This window comes from Rhineura floridana, chromosome 4 (genome assembly GCF_030035675.1).
Source record: "Rhineura floridana isolate rRhiFlo1 chromosome 4, rRhiFlo1.hap2, whole genome shotgun sequence".
Taxonomy (NCBI): domain Eukaryota; kingdom Metazoa; phylum Chordata; class Lepidosauria; order Squamata; family Rhineuridae; genus Rhineura; species Rhineura floridana.
In genome coordinates, this window is record NC_084483.1 from 137,634,522 (window position 1) to 137,657,977 (window position 23,456).

General features: G+C 47.3%; 1 protein-coding gene across 3 annotated transcripts in view; it reads left to right on the forward strand.

Moving 5' to 3' along the window:
- Positions 1 to 23,456, forward strand: part of MTR (5-methyltetrahydrofolate-homocysteine methyltransferase) — a 129,966-nt gene that overhangs the window by 98,373 nt on the left and 8,137 nt on the right. For all 3 annotated transcript variants that reach the window (XM_061624578.1, XM_061624576.1, XM_061624579.1), the window contains one exon: positions 21,426 to 21,626. In XM_061624578.1, coding sequence (XP_061480562.1) covers positions 21,426 to 21,626 — 201 coding nt within the window. The remainder of the gene's footprint in view (positions 1 to 21,425; positions 21,627 to 23,456) is intronic.

The window sequence follows — 23,456 nt, forward strand, 5'->3', positions numbered from 1 at the left end:
TGAAACAGTGAAAAAGCCACAGAAAAGATAAACCTCCACGTTTCATATGCAAGTGGGAGAAGAGCTTAAAGATAAATTAGGCTCCTACTGGAAGGAAGGGTGGGATGTAAATCAAATAAATAAATAAATAAAATATATTAACTTATGTATGCTTGGAACTACATTAAAAGGTTGATTCAGCTATGCTGTATATATATAGTTGGTACAGACTGAGATCAGTGTTGGAAATGCAATTAAGAAGGCAGTCATTTTGCTAGATAGGGCTGGAGGACATTCCTGCTTAGGGATGACTCCTCCTACTGGTCGTCACAGGCAGGGTCTTCAAACTACTTAGTCTCCTTTCTGGGGGGATGAGTCATCCTGCCCTCAAGACCAGCCCTGCCTGCGGTCTGTGAAGGCTGAGTCTTTTCTTCTCTCTGTTCAAATTCCTTTTATATCTGTTTCTGCTGTTCTTCCTGTTCTTTCTGATTTCAGTTGTTCTCTTCTCCTTAATTTGTTAGCTATCTCTTCCTTCCATCTCCATCCTTTACTGTTTGTTTTCTTCTCCCCCCCTCACCTTCACACCATGGGTCCAGGGCTTGGGAGGATCATTGAGCCTGGCTGGGCGGTTTCATGCCGTGTTAGGCGTTTTTTACTTTGACGGAGTGTGGCTAGCCGCAGCCCTTCAGCTACAGCAGCAGCGACTTTTGGAGGGAGACTGACTGATTGCTCCGTGGAGCCACATTTTCGCAACACTCGTACCGAGCAGGATCGCGGTCTCCAGCTCCCACCCACTTCCAAACAGGTGTGCTGCCTGGGTGTATCTAGCCCAAAATCAGATCATGCATGGCAGCAGGGGGTTCAGCAGTGCCCACTAAGGTGGCTCGCCATTGCAGCTGTTTCCTGCGCTTTTTGCCTAAGCGCAGAACAGCTGCGGCTGCCATTTTATGGCTTCGCCTACCTCTTCCTCGTTGTCCCGCCAAGACTCCTGTCATGCAGGAGACATGATGGAATCCTGTGAGCCACCAGCACTGTCGTGTCCAGGACTGGACTCAGGAACCAGACCAGTTGGTGAAAGCAATTCAGTCTTTATTAAAGTAATATCCAAACAGAAACTACGCCTTCTCATGAAGCAACACAATAACACGTGTCCAGCGACATGCAAGAGAGTTGACAGAACAAGGAATCCCTGCTCCCCCTGACTCTTATAAAGGGGGCTTTCTGGCGCGAATTCTCTCACTCCGCCTCAAGATGCTCTCTTCCACACCCCTCCTCTCTCTCCCCCTTGCTCTTTTTTGTTTTCTCCGGGTTCGTGGTGAAGGGGGAAGCGCTGCCCCCTCCCCTTCTGAGGATTCTACCTCTGGTATTGGGGAAAGAGGGGGGTGGACGCCATGCCCATCAGGCGGGCTTTTCTCTGGCTGAGGAGGGAGTTGAATTCCCCCTCCTTCCATTTCTAACTGCTCTGACCTGGGAAGGGGGGTGAGCATGGGAAGTTCCTGGGAAGAATCTGTGTCTGTGTCGGCTAGAGTTTCAAGGTCTTTACTGCTGGGCAACACTAACGCTGGGATTCCTCCCCCCTCTTCTGGTTCTTCACACAACTCTGGGAAAATGATCTCCTCCCCCTCCTCATCCTCTGAAGTGCCAGGACCCCAATCCTGCATCCTGACACCACCACCCCTCTCATGCTGTGCCCTCCCCCCACTGGTCGGCGTAGGGCGATGGGGAAACCGTTGATGGAATTCTTTCACTAAATCTGGGGCATGCACATCCCTCTAATTTTCGCATGATCTGTCAGCTGGCCCATAACCCTTCCAGTGAATTAAGTATTGTAATTGATTACGCCTCCTTCTGGAATCAAGAATCTGTTCCACTTCGAATTCTGGTTGTCCATCCACTAGAATGGGTGCCCCCGGAACCTCCACTGGTTGTAAATCGCTGGGAGGGGCTGCTTTCGTCAACAAGGAGCGATGAAACACAGGATGTATTTTGAAAGTAGCTGGCAACTTCAGTCTATAAGCCACGGGATTAATTTGTGCCTCTACTTCAAAGGGCCCCACTCTCTTATCCTGCAGCTTCCTACACTTGCCCGGCATCTGAAGGAAGCGAGTGGACAACCACACCTGGTCTCCTGGTTGGAGGGGGGCCCCCTCTGTTCGATGCTGATCAGCAATTTGTTTATACTCAATTTTGGCATCATTTAATTGTTGTTTAAGTACCTGCTGCACGGCCTGTAATTCCCCTGCTGCAGGCACAAGCACACTCTCTGTACTACTGGGGAAGGCTTTGGGATGGAATCCATAGTTAGCAAAGAAGGGTGTTTGCCCAGTGCTGGTATGCAAGGAGTTATTATAGGCAAACTCTGCGAAATGCAAATAGGAAACCCAGTCATTCTGTTGATAGGACACATAACAGCGTAAATACCTCTCTAAAACAGCGTTCAGTCTCTCCGTCTGCCCGTCCGTCTGGGGGTGATGAGCCGAAGAAAGTTTTAACTCCGTCTGCAACTGTCTCCAAACTGCCCTCCAAAACTTAGCTGTGAATTGAGTTCCCCGATCCGAGACTAAGCTATTTGGCAAACCATGCAGCCGGTAGATTTCCTTTATGAACAGCTTGGCTGTCTCTTTAGCCTCTAAGGCCCCTGGGCAAGGGAGGAAATGTGCCATCTTTGTAAGGGAGTCCACGACGACCAATATGGCCATCATTCCTTGTGACTTCGGTAAATCAGTTATAAAATCCATGGATAGGTCCTTCCAGGGTTCGTTCGGAATAGGGAGAGGCTCCAGCAGTCCTGGTGGTCTTCCCGTGTCTGTTTTCGCCCACATACAGACAGAACAGGATTTTACATAGTTCTCAATGTCTCTGCACATTTGGGGCCACCAAAAGTCCTTGGCTACATTCTGAATGGTCTTAAAGATGCCAAAGTGCCCAGCTGTGATAGAGTCATGACATTGACGCAAGATTCTGAGTCTTAGATCCCCCTTTGGCACATATCTGGCGGCTTTAAACCACAACAGTCCATCTTTCCAATGGAAGTTTACTTCTGGGTCCTGACTCTGTCCCATCTCCTGAATATACTGTTGCATGCATGGATCCTCCTTTTGAGTCTTTCTGAGCTCTTCTTCCCAAGAAGGCTGACATGATCCCAACATCAGCTTCTCTGGCGGAACAACGTACTGGGGTTGGTTGTCAATTTCACCTCCTTTGTATTGCGGTTGCCTGGATAGAGCATCCGCTCTCTGGTTTTTGGCATGGGCATGGTAAGTAATCTTGAAGTTAAACCTGGTAAAGAACTGCGACCAGCGTATCTGTCTCTGGTTCAGCTTTCGGGCCGTCTGTAGACTCTCCAGGTTCTTGTGGTCTGAACACACTTCTATCTGATGCTGAGCTCCCTCCAAATACTGTCTCCAATTCTCAAAAGAATCCTTGATGGCTAGTAACTCCTTTTCCCACACTGTGTAATTCCTTTCAGCATCCTTTAGTTTTCTGGAAAAATATGCGCAGGGGTGTAGCTCCGTTCCTTCCCCATTCAGCTGCAAGAGAACCCCCCCGATGGCAAAATCCGAAGTATCCGCTTCCACGACGAAAGGACGGGTAGGGTCGGCAAAACACAAAATGGGCTCAGAGGAAAACTTTCCCTTTAGCTCTTCGAAGGCGCTTGCAGCATCCTCTGTCCATTGAAATTTCCTTTTTCCCCTTAAACAGTCAGTGAGAGGGGCTGTTAACTTGGAAAAGCCTGGAATGAACTTTCTGTAGTAGTTGGCAAATCCCAAAAAATGTTGTACATCCTTTTTAGTGGCCGGTTGCCCCCAATCCAATATACAACTCACTTTTTCTGGGTCCATTTCCACTCCTTCTGCTGAGATGCGATATCCAAGAAAGTCCAAAGACGATAGGTCAAACCCACATTTCTCTAACTTAGCATACAAATCGTTCTCTCTCAGTCTTCCCAACACAGTTTTCACATGCTGATCATGGTCTTCTTGGTTCTTTGAAAACACTAGAATATCATCTAAATAACAAATTACATACTTGTCCAGGAAGTCTCTAAACACTTCGTTCATGAACTTTTGAAACACGCCAGGACTTCCACAAAGTCCGAATGGCATTACCAAATATTCAAATTGACCATAGGAGGTCAGAAATCCTGTCTTCCATTCATCTCCCTCCTTCATTCTGATCAGATTGTATGCTCCTCTTAAGTCCAGTTTCGTGAAGATTTTTGCAGAGCGCAGTCGGTCTAACAACTCCGAAATCAGAGGCAGCGGATAGCTGTTAGGAATAGTGATTTGATTTAAGGCACGGTAGTCATTACAGGGTCTGAGCTCACCTCCTTTCTTCTTCACGAACAACAGGGGTGCTCCAGCGGGGGACTGCGAGGGACGTATAAATCCTCGCTTCAGGTTTTTCTCCAGAAATTCCCTCAGTGCCTCTCTTTCTCAGTGAGAGAGTAAATTCTTCCCGATGGAATGCTCGCTCCTGGCACTAAATCAATTGCACAGTCATAAGGGCGGTGTGGGGGGGTAAAATCTCTGTCTCTTTTTCATCAAATACTTCTTTAAATTCCACATACTTCGAGGGAAGGGTCACTTGCTTGGCTTCCTGCACTGCCCCTGCCAGCATGTTGGTGGTTCCTTCTGGCTGACAGTTTTCCTGGCAGTACTGAGAAGTGAACCACACCACTGCGTCCTTCCACGCTATCTTTGGGTCATGCTTGACTAACCAGGGCATTCCCAGGATCACATCAAAGTTTGAGAGGTGTGGCACATACAGCGAAATGAACTCTTCGTGCCCCGGGATTTGTAGTTTCAATTCCTCCGTGGCTCGCGTTACTCCTCCTGATTTCAAGGGTCTCCCATCTATGGTCTCCACCGACAAGGGGATGTCCAATTTCCATTGGGAAATTCCGTAACGCTTTGCTAGCTCTGCATCAATAAAATTTGTGGTTGCTCCACTGTCAATTAACGCTGTGGAGTTAAACATTACTCCTTTGGGAGTTATAATCCGAATAGGTAGCACCAAGACTCCTTTTGAAGGAGGTTTTGCCACCGGAGGCCCTTTGTACAATGCGGCCCCCAGTCCACCGGCCTGTACGTGGACTGGGTTTGTTAGTTTCCCGCCGGCTCTGTTTTTCCCCCTTTCAGTCCGCAATCCCTAGCCACGTAGCCCGGTCTTGAACAGTAGAAGCAGAGACGTTCTCAACGTCGCCTCTCCTTTTCTTCTTCCGACAGCTTCAGCCTAGCCCCCCCTGTCCTTCGGTCGCGTTGCCTGATGTTCCTGGGGTTGAAAGGGTCTTGCTGTGAGATGCTGAAACTGAGTATCTCTGGATCTCCTGTTTCTTTTCCAGGCGCCTTCCTTCCAACCGATGATCGATCTGCAGGCACTAATCAGTCCAGGCAGATTATTTGGGGGGGTAGTTCTAGCCAAGTCATCCAAGATTTCAGAACTCAGTCCACTCCTATACATAAACATCAAGGCTGCATCATTATAACCAGTTTCCTGGGACAGAATTTTAAAGGCGTTAGTGTACTCTGACACGGTTCCTTTCCCTTGCTTCAAGGCGCCCAACTGCCTAGCCACCGTCTCAGCCCTTTGTGGGTCCTGGAACATCTCAGTCATGGCTCGCATAAATTCTCTATATCTTCCCAGAAGGCCATCCTTTCTGACCAGGTACGGAGTTACCCATTTGGCAGCTTCTCCTTCCAAGAGACTGATCACGAAGGCCACTTTGGCCTCATCACTAGGAAACTCTGCATTCCTGATGTCCAAATACAATTCACATTGAGCCACGAATGTAGAGAGCTGCTCACTCTGTCCCGCATATTTTGGTGGTAATCCTATAGGAATCTTCACCACAGCGGCCGGAGGGGCTGTTCACATCTGATCTATCATGGTTTTCAAGGTCTGATTGTCAGTCTTCAATATCCTGACTGCCGCTAACAAGGTTTGAACATCTGCCTGTAGATCCGCCACATTGGTTCTCAGTTGTCTCACTTCCTCCGTCTCAGAAGTGGGATTTGTTCCCCCTGCTCCCTTCTCCATCTTGTCACGTTCAAGCGGTGGGAGCGTTGAGGGTGAAGTAGGTGGTTCTGTCAATCTGTCGTGTCCAGGACTGGACTCAGGGACCAGACCAGTTGGTGAAAGCAATTCAGTCTTTATTAAAGTAATATCCAAACAGAAACTACGCCTTCTCATGAAGCAACACAATAACACGTGTCCAGCGACATGCAAGAGAGTTGACAGAACAAGGAATCCCTGCTCCCCCTGACTCTTATAAAGGGGGCTTTCTGGCGCGAATTCTCTCACTCCGCCTCAAGATGCTCTCTTCCACACCCCTCCTCTCTCTCCCCCTTGCTCTTTTTTGTTTTCTCCGGGTTTGTGGTGAAGGGGGAAGCGCTGCCCCCTCCCCTTCTGAGGATTCTACCTCTGGTATTGGGGAAAGAGGGGGGTGGACGCCATGCCCATCAGGCGGGCTTTTCTCTGGCTGAGGAGGGAGTTGAATTCCCCCTCCTTCCATTTCTAACTGCTCTGACCTGGGAAGGGGGGTGAGCGTGGGAAGTTCCTGGGAAGAGTCTGTGTCTGTGTCGGCTAGAGTTTCAAGGTCTTTACTGCTGGGCAACACTAACGCTGGGATTCCTCCCCCCTCTTCTGGTTCTTCACACAACTCTGGGAAAATGATCTCCTCCCCCTCCTCATCCTCTGAAGTGCCAGGACCCCAATCCTGCATCCTGAATCAGATCATGCATGGCAGCAGGGGGTTCAGCAGTGCCCACTAAGGTGGCTCGCCATTGCAGCTGTTTCCTGCGCTTTTTGCCTAAGTGCAGAACAGCTGCGGCTGCCATTTTATGGCTTCGCCTGTCTCTTCCTCGTTGTCCCGCCAAGACTCCTGTCATGCAGGAGACATGATGGAATCCTGTGAGCCACCAGCACAAAGCTCAGCCTGTGCTCTCTCCAACCCCAAGAGGGGGCAGCAGGGAGTGAGTATTCCTGATGAAGGTATGGAGGTTCCAACCCCCCCCCCATTCTGTTTCCCAAGCTCATGTCTTGGGTGAAGGAGTTTATCTCCTCTAAAATCAGTGGCTCCATTCAACATGTCCTTAAACATAAACGGGGCAGGCATTCAAGCAGGCACTCCCATAAGGGAAAATGGAGGTGCAGATGTCACTCTAGTGGCTCAGGCATGGAAGGGAGATACAGCAGTTTGCCATCACACCATAGCTATACCCAGAGCTTGGAAAAGTTACTTTTTTGAACTACAACTCCCATCAGCCCCAGCCAGCATGGCCACTGGATTGGGCTGATGAGAGTTGTAGTTCAAAAAAGTAACTTTTCCAAGCTCTGGCTATACCAGATCTCCCTCTCATTCTACCCTAGCTACCAGTCGGGGCGGCACACCCTCACCTCCTGTCATATCATGCCGTGTGGGGGGTCAGGCAGCGCCCATGGGGGGAGACAATGATCTCACTGAACTCAGTAGGCTGGTAGAGGGTGTTGCGAATCAACAAGATTGTTCAGCCACTCAGACACACGCATATTTATTATTTATTTTATTTATTATTTGATTTATATCCCGCCCTTCCTCCCAGCAGGAGCCCAGGGCGGCAAACAGAAATGCCAAAAACATTTTAAAACAACATAAAAGACCTTAAAATACATGAAAACAAAACAACGTTAAAAACATTTTTAAAAAAAGCTTTACAAACATTTTTTTTAAAAAAAGGGTTAAAACATATTATTAAAGAAAACATATTAAAAGCAGTTCTAACACAGACAGACTGGGATAGGTCTCAACTTAAAAGGCTTGTTGAAAGAGGAAAGTCTTCAAAAGGCGCCGAAAAGAGAGCAGAGACGGCGCCTGCCTAATATTTAAGGGGAGGGAATTCCACAGGGTAGATGCCGCCACACTAAAGGTCCGTTTCTTATATTGTGCAGAATGAACCTCCTGATAAGATGGTATCTGCAGGAGGCCCTCACCTGCAGAGCGCAGTGATCAACTGGGTATATAAGGGGTAAGATGGTCTTTCAGGTGTCCTGGTCCCGAGCTGTATAGGGCTTTGTACACCAAAACTAGAACCTTGAACTTGGCCCGGTAGCAAATGGGCAGCCAGTGCAATTCTTTCAGCAGTGGGGTGACATGTTGGCAATAACTTGTCCCAGTGAGCAGTCTTGCCACTGCATTTTGCACCAGTTGCAGCTTCTGGACCAACCTCAAGGGTAGCCCCATATAGAGCGCATTACAGTAATCCAGCCTGGAGGTTACCAGTGCATGGACAACAGCAGTCAAGCTATTCCGATTCAGAAACGGCCGCAGCTGTCTTATCAGCCGAAGCTGGTAAAAGGCACTCCTACCACAGAGGTCACCTGGGCCTCTAGTGACAAAGATGGATCCAGGAGCACCCCCAGACTATGGGCCTGCTCTTTCAGAAGGAGTACAACCCCATCCAAAGCAGGCAACTGACCAATTATCCGGACTTGGGAACCACCAACCCACAGCGCTTCCGTCTTGCCAGGATTCAGACTCAGTTTATTGGCCCTCATCCAGCCCACCACCAAGTCCAGGCAGCGGTCCAGGGCTTGCATGGCCTCTCCTGATTCAGATGTTACGGAGAAATAGAGCTGGGTATTGTCAGCATACTGCTTACACCTCACCCCAAATCTTCTGATGACTGCTCTCAAGGGCTTCATATAGATGTTAAACAGCATGGGGGACAAGATGGTAGTCTGTGGCACCCCACAGCACAACTGCCAGAAGGCCAAAAGACAGTCACCCAATGCTATTCTCTGAGAGCAACCTTGGAGATAGGATCAGAACCACTGTAAAACTGTTCCTCCAATAACCATCTCACCAAGTCGACCCAGAAGGATACCATGGTCAATGGTATCAAAAGCCACTGAGAGATCAAGTAAGAATAGCAGGGTTGCACTCCCCCTGTCCTTCTCCTGATAAAGGTCATCCATCAGGGCAACCAAGGCTGATTCAGCCCTATAACCAGGCCTGAACCCAGACTGGGATGGGTCAAGATAATCTGTTTCATCCAAGAGTACTTGCAATTGCTGTGCCACAATCCTCTCAATCACCTTCCCTAAAAAGGGGGTATTTGCAACTGGTCGGAAGTTGTCATAAACCAATGGGTCCAGGATGGGCTTTTTCAGGAGCAGTTGGATCGTCGCCTCTTTCAAGCCTCCTGGAACCACTCTCTCCCACAATGATGTGTTCACCACACCCTAGATTCACTCGGTCAAATCCCCTGGGCAAGCTGTAATAAGCCAAGAAGGGCAAGGGTCGAGAGAACACGTTGCTGACCTCATCATCTCAAGCACCTTGTTTACGTCATCAGGCCGCATCAACTGAAACCGTTCCCAAGAAGTTGCAGCAGACGTTGCACTGGACACCTCATTGGGGACTACAGTAGATGTGGATGGGGCATCAAGACTGGTATGGAGGCGAGCAACTTTCCCCTCAAAGTGCCTTGCAAACAATTCACAGTGGGCCTCCGAAGGGTGTAATACTCCATTTCCTGGAGTTGATGTCAACAGACTCCTGACAATATGGAAAAGCTCCACCAGACGGCTACTTGAGGATGCGATGGAGGCAGAGAAGTGGGCCTTCTTTGCTTCCCTCACTGCCAGACAGTAGACATGGTTATGATGTTTTACTCGTGCTCGATCAGTCTCTTAGCACGTCTTTCGCCACTTGCGCTCTAGCCATCGTCCAGCCTGTTTCATTGCCCTTAGCTCACTGGTGTACCAAGGTGCAGACCGGGCTCCACAATGCCGGAGAGGGCACTCGGGGGCAACCATGTCAAGAGCCTGACACGCCTCACTGTTCCACAGTGTGACAAGGGCTTCAGCAGGGTCACCTGCTCTGTCTACTTGGAACTCCCCCAGGGCATTCAGGAATTCTGTGGATTCTATTAGGCTCCAGGGGTGGACCATCTGTCCACCCCACCCTGCAGGGAAGGATTGGAGCCATAAGTCTAAACTTCATCAGGAAGTGATCTGGCTATGACAATGGGGTGACATCCACCTCCCGTATCTCCAGACCACTGCTTCCTCCACCTCGAGCAAAAATGAGGTCGAGGCTGTGCCCTGCCCTATGTGTCGGGCCAGTGACAACTTGAGACAACCCCATGGTCGTCATGGAGGCCATGAAGTCCCGAGCCGGAACACTAGAGACAGCCTCAGCATGGACATTGAAATCACCCAGCACTATTGTTCTGGGCTCCTCCAACACCACAGCCGAGACGGCCTCTGCCAGCTCGGTCAGAGAAGCTGCTGGGCAGCAGGGTGGACGGTACACCAGCAGCAACTCTAGTTTACTGTCTCCTCGGCTCAACACCAGGTGCAGGCCGTTACTGCCAGCTCCAACAGAGAGTGGTTTCCTGGTGACAGAGATGGAAGTTCTGTAGACCACAACAACTCCTTCCCCCCGTCCCTGCTGTCTGTGCTGGTGTTGCACCGAGTATCCAGGTGGGCAAAGCTGGGTCAGATCAACTCTTCCCAGTTCACCCACCCAGGTCTCAGTAATGCACACCAAATCAGCACCTTCATCTACAATCAAATCATGGATGAGAGTGGTCTTATTGTGTACCGATCTGGTGTTAAACAACAACACACACAGGCCAGTGGGCACAGCAGATGAGCAATGAGGAACCCATCTATGAGAGGAGTGGCAGCAAGGAACAAGGCGCAGATAGCCTTGCCCTTGTCTTCTACAGTAATTCACCATATCCCCATGGCTATATTTCCCTCTACCCGTGATCACTGAAATTGGGGTGGCATCACCCATGTTCCTCCATACTAAGACTCCTCCTAAATACCTGATATGGACCCAACACGAGCCCACCAACAAAACCTGCCGGAGCCAATTATCTCAGGAGGCGTCTGAGAGAATTGGGGACAGTCATACCCATTCAAACTTTTTCATGCAGGGCCCATCTACTCCCCCTCCTGTCTCACACCCAGGGAGGGCCACACTTCTGCCAGTTACAGACTCTCATTCTGAAGACATCTGGTGAATTTCTCCTATCATTCAGTTCACTGCACAAGCTCACCCTTTGCAGGAACTACACATGCACCACACGCCCTCCCCACCACCAATCTTCTCTAGATTGGTTTTACAGAAAATTAAATCAAACAAAAAGAAAGGTAATAGAAGGGAGGCAGCGTCCTTGTCTTCGGGACTCCTCAAGAGTCAACCCCCTTTGGTGTTGCCCCTTCGGCGAATCTTTTGGCGGCAGACCCGCTGCCCCAGGGCAGCTGGGCTTTTATGCCTCTTGACCCAGCCAGGAGCTGATGCAAGAGGCTGTGCGATTAACTGTAGCCTCTCTCTGGAGCCAGGTTCAGGCAGGCGGTCCCAGTCCTTGCAGCACTTACCAGGGACTTCAGCTATCTTGAGAGACAGCACCCCAAAGGAGCAAGCAGCAAGCACCCAGATGCTCAGATATTCACTCCCAGGGCAGGTCTTCTTCAGTCCCCTAGTACTAGTTCCCCCACCCCCACTCTGGTCCAGGGGTTGCAGGTACAAGGTCAGCTGCCCAAGCAGGTGACTGGCCAACAGGGGGATTGTCTGATTCGGATGATTCCCCTGAACCTGACAGGGAAGAAGGGGAGTCGTCGGGAGAGGAACTAGAGGTGAGCCAGGTGCAACCTAGGCTCTTTGCCCCAGAAGTTTTTCAACCCCTTTTTCTGAAGGTGCTCAGAGTGCTACAGTTGTCAGAGACTGAGGGGGGAGGCGATGCCTCCACCTGGTCGGCTTCTGCAGGAGCTAAAAAGGCTTTTCTGTTGACTGACACAAAGCCAGTTATTGTCCCTTTTCGTCAGGTTTTTGATGATGTGTGGGACGCAGAATGGGCATTCCCATGTAAATCAAAGCAGCCTACTAAATGGGCAAAGCGGCATTATGTGTTTGCCGAAAGGATCCTAAGCCTCTATCCTGGTTAGGTGTATCAGAGCTTGGAAAAGTTACTTTTTTGAACTACAACTCCCATCAGCCCAATCCAGTGGCCATGCTGCCGGGGCTGATGGGAGTTGTAGTTCAAAAAAAGTAACTTTTCCAAGCTCTGGGTGTTATATATATTCCCAGGATACTAAGGGGCCTCCCCCTTGGGGGAGATATCCTACATGAAGGAGACATACAAGCCAGGGCAACCTGGAGCTGCAAGTTATATTTGGAGGAAATCCCACAGATCTTCTTTTGGCAGCCATTTTGTGGGATCACTTCCTTGGAGCTCCTCCAGCAGTTTGTCCCCAGTTTTTGTAAAACCAGCCAAGAAGTCTACTGCTGCTTCTGTTTTGAGTTTTCAGGGGAGGAATTGGAATCTGCACCTGAAAGTTTACCCCTGTCTTCTTGGCTATGGCCAGGCACTTTTTGCTATAAATTAAGGAACAGTCTGTGGCACCTGAGCCCTCATCCCAGTTCCTGGCTACAGGGAATTAAATAAAATAAAAATGTTCCCTTTTGCTCCTGCCAAACAGCCCACAGTGGGTTTTTTTCCTACAACCAGTACTGTTTTGAGGGCTGAGTGGGTTCTCTTCATGAAGTTTTTGAATTGGTCTAGCTCTCCCTTGTTTCTGCATTGATGGCTGATGTGAGGTCCCTTTACCCAGAGGTTGTCAGCTGGAACAAAGGGTGCCTCTCAAGATGTTTTGGAGATTTGTGTTGCCTAAAGTTGGAACCCGTTATAGGTGGCAATACATTCCCTCTTCCTTTTGTTCTAGCCCTGATGCCAGGTGCTTAGGTCTAGGCATGGGGCTGTGGATACAGGTAGTGAACTCACTGGAGAAAGGTGTATATCATATCAGATTGTGGTCATCTGAAGGCCCAGTGTGTTCCCTTTGTGTGGAGGGGTTACACAAAGCGATTCCCTTAAACCTTGTCAACCTTCAGGTTGGCTATGTCTGTTCCCTCCTCCCTCAGAAACATAAGGGGTGAGATATCTGGGAAGAAATCTTAATGTGTTTCAGGTTTGTTTCTGTGGAAAGGTTAGACTTTTTCTCCTCAGAACAGACAGGGATGTGAGTAATCTGGGTAGAGACATTTAGAGAGCTGACTCTTTTAAAAGCCTGAAAAGTCAGGCCCAGGGAGTGTTTCCAGGGCAACAACATAAGAGCCTGTTGGCTCCTCCTGGGGGGCCACAGTCTGTAACTATATAAATGGAAATCCCTCAAGTTTTTTCTTGAGGATTCAAAAAGTTATTACCCCCTCCCCCAGGAGAAGGCCCTGCAGCACTTACATATGGAAGTATTAACAAGAGCAGTTGACTCCTTTCAATAGCTACAGTTTGGAATAAATACAGATGATTACATTATGAATGCATGAGGCGCTTGAGTGCCTCCCTTAGAGGATGGTGGTTAGTTATGCTGGTGGATGAAACTGAAATATGGACTTGTCCTTTCCCCCCCTATTTTCATGAGGCTATAGACATTGAAAAGGCACATTTGCCTCTTTTTTGTCAGGGTTTCAGTATACTGGCTTAAGGTATATGCAGCTTCAAAAGAGCTCAGTTTTCTATACCATAGGTGTAACTTGACTTGCACATAATGCTCCATTCAACCTCAGATGCTATTCTATTTTTTTCTGCCTGAGCTTTGGCGGTTCAGTATTAAATAAAATGTATGTTTTAAATGAGAGCCAGTGTGGTGTAGTGGTTGGAGTGTTGGTCTACAACCTGGGAGACCAGGTCCTGGGTCCCTGCGCAGCCATGAGGCTCATTGGGGGTGGCCTTGGGCCAGTCACTGCCTCTCAGCCTCAGAGGAAGGCAATGGTAAACCACCTCTGAGTACCGCTTACCATGAAAACCCTATGAATACAACCAAAGGATTCATAGGGTCGCCATAAGTTGGAATCGACTTGAAGGAAGTTCATTCATATTTGTTTTAAATATAAAATAAATTTTCTTTATTCCTTTCTTTCACAGATAATCCTGGTCTGAGGATAGGTTTAATAGAATCAAGGAGAAGAAGATGCTTGTTTCTATATTGTCTAATTAAGAGGAAAAGCAGTCCCAATACTTCTAGTCCTTTATGTCCCTTTAAACAAAAGTTTAATTATGGGGATGACTGGCGTTGTGCAAGTCTCCATGACATGGCAAGTTTCTGCCAGCACACACAAGTTTGAGAAGCTTCATCTAGTTGAGGAAGCTTCTTCCGCAGAGTTTTGGTCAATGTCAAGCCATTCTGAAGTATAGCTAGCTGACTTTACTGGTGTCCATTAGGCACGTTCTTTCTCACCCTCTATATGTGATCGCAGGATGATGTTGGGCTATAAACGGGTCTGATGGTTGTGGTTTGTTGCCCGGTCTTTTCAGCAGCTTCTGCTTCCAAGATTCCATTCCAGCAAAGGTGAGAATTTAGGTGTCCATTCCAGACCTGGTGTAGAGGGAGCTACAGTGGTAGTTGTTTTCTCTCCAATTAATGGAGTATATGACTGACAGCTTGGAGGCTGAGCAGACCTGGCTGAGGGACCTGGTTGTTTCGGGGAGGTCCTGGATACATTATTGGCCTCATGCAAACAGTCTACCAATAGGGTTTTCTCTTTCACCTGGTCTTCTTGAGCTGGGGCTCAAAAAACTTTGTTGATCCATTGTCCAGAAGCTTTCAGGCTCTTCTGGGTTGTTGGGTTTTTTTTTACAATCAGGTTTGGACAAAGGGTTTAGTGCTGCTTTCCTCAGTAGTATATTTTCTAGTCTGGGGGTGTTCCCCATTGTCTCCAAACCCCTTGCTCAAAGTGTTTCCCCACAGATGGTTCACAGGTTTCCAACCTGGAACCTAAACTGGATCTTGCACTAACAGGCTTGCCTTTTGAGCCTATGGCCACCTGTCCTCTGAACAGCTTGACTTATAAGATGGGTTTTGTTTTGGTTGCTGTCACATCAGTGTGAAGGGTGTCTGAATTGGGGGCACTTTCCTCAGATCCTCAACTGGGTGTGTTCCACCAAGACAAGGTGATTTATTTATTTATTTTATTTCATTTTTAAACCGCCCATAGCGAATAGCTCTCTGGGCGGTGTACAAAAGATTAAAAGTACAGAAATACAAAATATCACAATAAATAAACTGAAACAAAGAGATTTAAAATTGTAACATTAAACGCATTAAAATGCCTGGGAGCATAGCCAGGTCTTAACCTGGCGCCGAAAAGATAGAAGCGTCGGCACCAGGCGTATTTCTTCGGGGAGGCTATTCCACAATTCGGGGGCCACTACAGAAAAGGCCCTAGATCGAGTAACTGTCCTCCGGGCTTCCCGATGGGTTGGTACCCGGAGGAGGGCCTTAGACGCTGAGCGAAGTGACCGGGTCGGTTCATAGCGGGAGAGGCGTTCCACAAGATACTGCGGTCCCATGCCGTGTAAGGCTTTATAGGTCAAAACCAGCACCTTGAATCTGGCTCGGAAGCAAATAGGTAGCCAGTGCAAACGGGCCAGAACAGGTGTTATATGCGCTGACCGGCTGGTCCTCGTCAGCAGTCTGGCTGCTGCGTTTTGCACTAGCTGAAGCTTCCGAACTGTCTTCAAGGGCAGCCCTACGTAGAGCGCATTACAGTAATCCAACCTAGAAGTTACCAGAGCATGAACAACTGAGGTGAGGTCATCCCTGTCCAGATAGGGGCGTAGCTGGGCTACCAACCGAAGGTGGTAGAACGCATTCCTTGCCACCGTGGCCACTTGCGCCTCCAGAGACAAGGAAGGATCGAAAAGAACCCCAAGACTACGAACCTGTTCCTTCAAGGGGAGTGTAACCCCATCTAGAACAGGGTAAGCATCCACCATCTGGGCAGGGAAGGCATTCACCAACAGTGTCTCAGTCTTGTCTTGATTGAGTCTCAGTTTATTAGCTCTCATCCTGTCCATTATCGCGGTCAGGCAGTGATTCAGCACATCCACAGACTCACCTGTAGAAGATGAAAAGGAGAAATAGAGCTGCGTGTCATCAGCGTACTGGTGGCAACGCACTCCAAAACTCCTGATGACGGCACCCAGAGGCTGCATGTAGATGTTAAAAAGCATGGGGGACAAAACCGACCCCTGGGGGACTCCACAATGGGGAGTCCAAGGAGTCGAGCAATGTTCCCCAAGTACTACCTTCTGGTGACGATCCGCCAAGTAGGAGCGGAACCACTGCCAAGCAGTGCCTCCAACTCCCAACTCCGCGAGTCTCCCCAGAAGGATACCATGGTCAATGGTATCAAACGCCGCTGAGAGATCAAGGAGAATCAACAGAGTCACACTCCCTCTGTCCCTCTCCCGACAAAGGTCATCATACAGGGCGACCAAGGCTGTTTCAGTGCCAAAACCAGGCCTAAAACCGGATTGAAACGGATCCAGATAATCGGTCTCATCCAAGAGCACCTGGAGCTGACCGGCAACCACCCGCTCCAGAACCTTGCCCAAAAAGGGGACATTCGCCACCGGTCTATAGTTGTTCAGGTCATCTGGGTCTAAGGAAGGTTTCTTTAAGAGAGGTCTTACTACTGCCTCCTTGAGGCTACTAGGGACTACTCCCTCACTCAAGGAGGCATTTATCACTTCCTTGGCCCAGCCGGTGGTAGTAGTCCTGCTAGCCTTCACTAGCCAAGATGGACAAGGATCTAGAGCAGACGTGGTCGCCCGCACCAATCCAAGTACCTTGTCCACTTCCTCAAGCTGCACCAACTGAAACTCATCCAATAATGAAAGACAAGACCGTGTTCTGGACACTTCAATGGATTCGTCTGTCATAACATCAGAGTCTAGGTCCCTACGGATGCATGCGATTTTATTTTGGAAGTGCCCTGCGATGTCGTTACAGCGAGCTTCAGATGTTTCAATAGTATCTCGAGGACCAGAATGTAAGAGTCCTCGTACAACCCTAAAAAGCTCTGCAGGGCGGCAGAGAGATGCCCTGATAGAGGCAGCGAAGTGAAACTTCTTCGCCGCCCTTACCGCTTTTATATACGACTTAGTAGAGGCACTTACCAAAGCATAACTGCATCCGTCTGGAGTTCGTCTCCATCTGCACTCCAGCCTCCTTCTCTCTTGCTTCATCACTCTCAGCTCCGGGGTATACCACGGAGCTGTATGAGCTCTGCATCGAAGAGGGCACGCGGGAGCAATCGTGTCAATAGCCCGGGCCATCTCCGTATTCCACAGTTCGACCAAGGCCTCGACAGGAGCGCCAGTACTATCAGCTGGAAAAACTCCCAGAGCCGTCTGAAAACCAATAGGATCCACAAGCCTCCGAGAGCGGACCAACTTAATAGGTCCCCCACCCTTGCAGAGGGAAAGAGTCGTCGTAAGTCTAAAACTCAGCAGGCGGTGATCTGTCCATGACAATGGAGTAGATGAAAAACACCCCACCTCCAGATCACCATTTCCATGACCAGTGGCGAAGATCAAATCAAGAGTGTGACCCGATACATGCGTTGGGCCAGTAACAAATTGAGACAGCCCCATGGTTGTCATGGAGGCCATGAAGTCCTGAGCTGCGCCAGATAAAACAGTCTCGGCATGAATGTTGATGTCCCCCAACACCACAAGTTTGGGGGACCTCAGCAATACCTCCGAGACTATCTCTGTCAGCTCAGCTAGGGAAGCTGTTGGGCAGCAAGGTGGGCGGTACACCAACAGGATTCCCAGTCTGTGTCCTTGACCCAGCACAAGGTGGAGGCACTCTAGACCAGTCGCCATCTGGACAGGATGCCTGGTGAGAGAGAAAGTACTCCTATAGACCACAGCGACCCCGCCTCCCCGACCCTCAGGTCTACCATAGTGCTGCACGTATACCCAGGTGGACAAAGCTGAGAGAGAGCAACTCCTCCCTGCTCACCCACCCAGGTCTCGGTTAGACATGCCAGGTCGGCACCCTCATCCACAATTAAGTCGTGGACAAGGGAGGTTTTATTATATACCGACCTGGCATTCAAAAGCAGCACCTGGATATCTAAGGGCTGGCTGATAGAACAACCAGCAGTTCTGTGGCCTTGAGGAGAACCGGAACAAGGCACAGACACAACTTGTCTGGGGCGAGTTCCCCTTACCTGGCACGTTCTCCTCCTAGCACCATACCTCCCATAACCCGTCACTACGCTAATTGGGGCCCCCGAAAGCCTCCCCGTTAAATGCAAAATATGCTCTCCCAGGCACATATTTAAAAATACTAAAACACAACAGGCACATTCACACAACAACACATAAAATACACATAAACGCACACAAACACATCCACACAATCTCATTCACACGCACAAACAAACAAACTAACTAACAAGTTAAAATACACCCAAACATCAACACTAGCAGCTGGTATTAAGAATACTCCTCCGCATCAAGCTTCGTCCATAAATAATATCTGCAAATAAAGTTGTAAAATATCTGCCCACGACCCAATAAACAAACAAACAAGTAAGCAAGCCAAAAGGGTAAAACACGCTCCAAGCAGCGAACTTGAATGGAGTGGCGGCAAGCAGGCATGCTCCGGCTGAATCCGGTTTTCCTCCTTAAAATCCTTAAAATCAATTCAGGCTTTCATAGGTCTCAGGAGGTGGTCTTGCCATCTTTCTGCCCATCTCCTTCCTGTGTTCAGGAGAGTAGGTGGTACTTTTTGGACGTTAGGAGGGCCGTACATTGGAGTTTAGACGTTCCGAATCATTGTTTGTGGGGTTTTTTTGGGAACTATAAGGGAAAGGTGTCTACCTCATCCATCTCTCGCTGGTTAAGGGCGGCCATAGCTCAGGCTTATGAGGCATTGGGTAAGGACCCTCCAGTGGGTATCACAGCACATTCTGTTGGGGGGGCTGCCTCTGCAGCTTGCAAGGGCAATTTCCCAATCGTGGACATCTGTAGGGGGACACGTGGGCCTCTCCACACACCATCAGTCATAAAATAGGTTCCTATTCCCCAGCTGATGCCGCATTTGGTAGCAAGGTGCTCCAGAAGGTGTTGCATCACTATTTTTCACACAGAGGAAGCCCACCTTGTGGATGCGTATACTTCTCTGTTATATCCCTAACCAGGAATGTCCTCTAGCCCCATCTAGCAAAAATGGAAATTTTCCTTACCATGAATTTCTATTTGTAGATAGGGCTGGAGGACATTCCACCCACCTCTCCTTCCTCTGCTACGGCCTTCTGGAGCGAGGGGTTGGGTCTTACGGCTTCTGCCAGCATCTTATATTTTCACACAATGTTTAGTACTGTGTGTGTCTCATACTGTGTGATGTTTTTCTCCAGTTGAATGTTTCTGTCTCTGGTTATTACCTTTTCCTAGTTATTACCTTGTACATTCTTCTGCTTAATGAACATCTGCATGGTTGGTGTTGATGAGGTTGAGGAGCTGTTATTGCTCTGTCAGCTCAGTGTGGAGGGTGGGACAACTCCTCCCTCTGGAGAGGAGACTAAGAAGTTTCAGGACCTTGCCTATCACTACCATAGGAGGAGTCATCCCTAATCAGGAATGTCCTCCAGCCCTATCTACAAATAGAAATTCATGGTAAGGAAAATATCCATTTTTATGCAGTCTCTTGGTGAAGCAGTTCTGTAACAAATACATTTTGGACACTGGGTGGTATTCAACTAACTTTTTGTGCTAGCACTAGTTAGTACTAGCACAGCGGGGTTCCTCCTGCATGTTCCCCACATACTCCCCAAACCTGCTCTGGAGAGTTGGGTGAACCCTCAGAACAGATTTAGAGGGAGCATGTGGGGAAGAGAGGGGAAATAATTATGTCACAGAAGAAGAAATCCTTGTGCTGAATGGTTGCCTTAATGCTATGTTGAATACAGTACACATTGAAGTAGCTATCTGGACAATTTTGAAGGCTGATCTTCCATTAGATCTTAGAATGTACTTTGCTAACATAATTGAAAGGTGTGGTACCAAAGGATAAAGTGGTACTCCTCCATCATATGATGGCACCAAGATTAATCTATACAATAGTGGAAAAGAAAGGAGGCTGCATGTTTAAAGAAATGATGCATCAAACCTGTGGATCTTTCAAAATTGAATAAAATTACTTATTGGCTTCCTTTGTACAAGTACCAGGAGCAGGGCTTTGCAGTATGCTGATGAGTGTACCCCCTAGAGATTCATATGTTGGCATGGACTGTCTGCATAGGGAAGGTCTACACATGAGTATGCCAATATGTAGGCCTCTGGAGACAGGCCCAGTGATGTATCTGATGCTGGGAGGGGGCCAGTAGGACAGCGCTGCTTCCTGTACTTGTGTGTACTCCATTCACCTATGAAGAGAATTGTGTATATATCTGAGACAAGGAAGCTTAAATGTCAATAAATCTGAAGAATGGGGGGCTTTAAAGTTCTTTAGCATTCTAAGAAGGGTGTTAGTATAATAGGCAATCTGCTTCTTTTATGATTTTATTAACAACTTGCAGCACATCAGAACCAGGTGTTGTTTTTGTTTGTTTGCTTGTTTGTATTTGTGTGTTCCTGCATTTTTTATTTTGTTTTTGCTTCTAAATTAAAGATCTATTTATAAATCTTGTAAATAAATATTTAATAAACTGTATCTTACACTTAACTTCTAAGTTACATTTTAAAATATAGGATAAAGTTTTGGATTGTTGATATGGCTATAACTGGTAGATTATAATCTTTTGATATCTATTCTATTTTTATGTGGGTTTTTTATTTCATTTTTTATGGAAGAGGAAAAAGTAAAGGGATAGTGTCTTAAAAATGTAGAAAAAAATTGTAATAAATCAACCTCATGAAGGTAACCAATTTAAATTCCTGTATACCAGAGACAGAATTAACCTTATTGGTGCAAGTAGCTGGTTTCCATATGTTATAGTTCTTCATTTTTCTTTTTTGGTTTTTCTCTTTAGTACTGCCCCTGTGTCTTTTAGAGTCTGATGCGTCTCACTTGTACTTTATGTGGCCTTCCTGTCAGATAGCAAACAAAGCCAATTGACTGGCTTGAAAACTACCATGTGGATTTTCTTTATTGAAATGGAAAGTATATTGTAGTCTGTGTGAATGACATAAAATAATTCCTTTCTTATGATGTCTTTAAATGAGGTACTCTGCATTTTAAAAATATAAATATATCCCATTACAGGGGAAACTGGGTGTCCAACCAAGCAGCTTTTTATTTAGAATTCTTTTTATTTATTGCAATGTTGCATTTATTTATTTTAACTCCATAATTTATTTGATGTTTACAATGCTCAACTTCATATTTTATAAAATAGTAAGATAGAAATAAATTAATGCATACAACAAATTTCACTATGTAATTCTGGCATGATATCAGATATTATAGATCATCTGATGAATGTGCTCTTCAGTAGTCAGTGAGCAAACTGCAGCTCTGTGCAAATCTATTACATTTCTGTTTTCCTTCTTTTACTCTTATGTTGGTAAGCATAGCCATTATTGCATATTCATACATTTTTGCCTCCCATTCTGTTGTTGCTGAGATTTAAATGACTAATGCTCCATTTATTATTGCAGGCTGAGAAAGACTCTTCTTCTACAGATCCCTATTACTGCTTCTCTGATTTTATATCCCCTCTGGAGTCTGGTATTCCTGATTATTTGGGTATATTTGCTGTGGCATGTTTTGGAGTAGGTGAACTATGCAAGGAATATGAGAAACAGTCAGATGATTACAATATTATAATGGTGAAAGCACTGGGAGATCGGTTAGCAGAGGTAATTACTTCTGTTACTTACATATAAAGGTTTTCTGTGAGTCTGAGATCTGGATGGATTAATTAAGAGGTAAAGTCAAATACTAAAAAATTCTGCAATCCAGAACTCTGTGATGCTTCTACTCTCTTCACTAAGAGGCAGTCTCCTTGAAGAACACATTGCTTGGGACTAGACTAAGAGGTACCTCTGACTTTTCCCTCCATAGGGAATGGATGTAGGCTTTGGCCATTGCTCTTACGTGAATGGAGAAGCCTTCTGCCTGAGTGATCCTTACTTTGGCGACAGTCCCATCTGTGGCCCATCACAAAAGGAAGCTGAGATGAATGGATAACTGTAGTTTCCCTTCAGGATTGCGTGTTCATGAAAAATTGGTTGAATATCATCTTGTCCTGCCCCACACCTTGTAATATCTAGGGGGTAATCATCAAAACCCACCAGGCCATGATCTTCATATTACCAGATAGGGGCCAGAGAACGCAAAGGATCAGCTGTTGAGTACTGGGAGCAAAAACCTGGCACCTCATGTTCCTGGTCTGGCTGCTTGGAACTCTTGTGTCAACTATTGTGAGGTGTGGGAAGGTGTCACTTCAGGCCTCTGCAATTGGCAGTCCATCCCTACCAGCATAGTAGCAATCAGTTCAAGCATCAGGTCTTAACGATATGGTGGATGAGCAGAAACCAATCCTCACAGGAGAGTTCCTAGCATAGTTATAGTTACAACAGAGACAGCTTGTTAGGATAAAAAGCTTGATGTAAAGACAAAGTGGCTGAGAGTCGCTGGTCCTCTCATACGGTGCAGTTTAGCATCACTCTCCTCATACTGAGAGTGACCCAACTAGCCTGCATATGCTTCCAGTCGAAGCTCCAAGAAGTTCACATTGTGATTCATTGGGGCAATGTCCTGGCCGTTTCATGTGTGAAGAAGTAAGGAGGTGTCAGGTCAGACCTCCATTACATAGAAAAGCTAATCACTTCAGATGGCCAGTGCAAACAGTCATATCAATAAAGGTACTCCACATAAAGGATGACAGTGTCCAGGCAGACAAGCAGAGCGAATAAGAGCTGCATCCAGAAGAGTACAGATGCCTTCACCTCTGCTGCCAACACTAAGGTAGTGAATATTCTTGTTCCAAGGATCTGTAGGCCAGAGGACTGGGTGTGCTAGCCCTCCTGTAGTTGAGGGAACTCCTCTATGCATTCCCTGCACCCCTTTCCTCTCTTAGCAAGACTGATCATCAGAATAGAGACAGCCAGTGTAATACTGATTGCACCCAGGTGGCCAACACATCCTTGTTTCATGGACCTAATCCAAATGCAGTTCTCTCCTCTCAGGAGGCTTCTGTACACTATCATTGCTTGGTTAGTAAGAGCTAGTGGGAGGTATATTCTATCTACTTCAGCCCCAAGCCATGCTTTCTTTAAAGTGGATTTGAGCAGGAGGCCCCAGTGTTCTGGACTACTATCTGGTGAACAAACAGAAAGTTTACAGGTAAAGAGATCCTCCAGTTTCAGATCTGGCATTCAGTTGCTATGGAATGCCCTCAACAAGATAAGTTGCCTCTAAACAAAGAGGAAAGGGGTCTTTTCTTGACTATTACAACTACTAGCTGTTAGATGATCTAACTTTTACTGCTCTGCGGGAGCATCACTATATTAATGGTTTCCATTCCACATATAATTTTGTCAACTTCTATCCTGTGTCCTCTTAGTCCTCCCTGTTTCTGAAACCTGTGGCCTGCATATCTTTGATGTATTGCCTTCTCTCCTTGTAATTCTGTATTCTATCATGTCAGTCAAGAGGATGCCCTCTGGATTGTTCTCTATAATCTT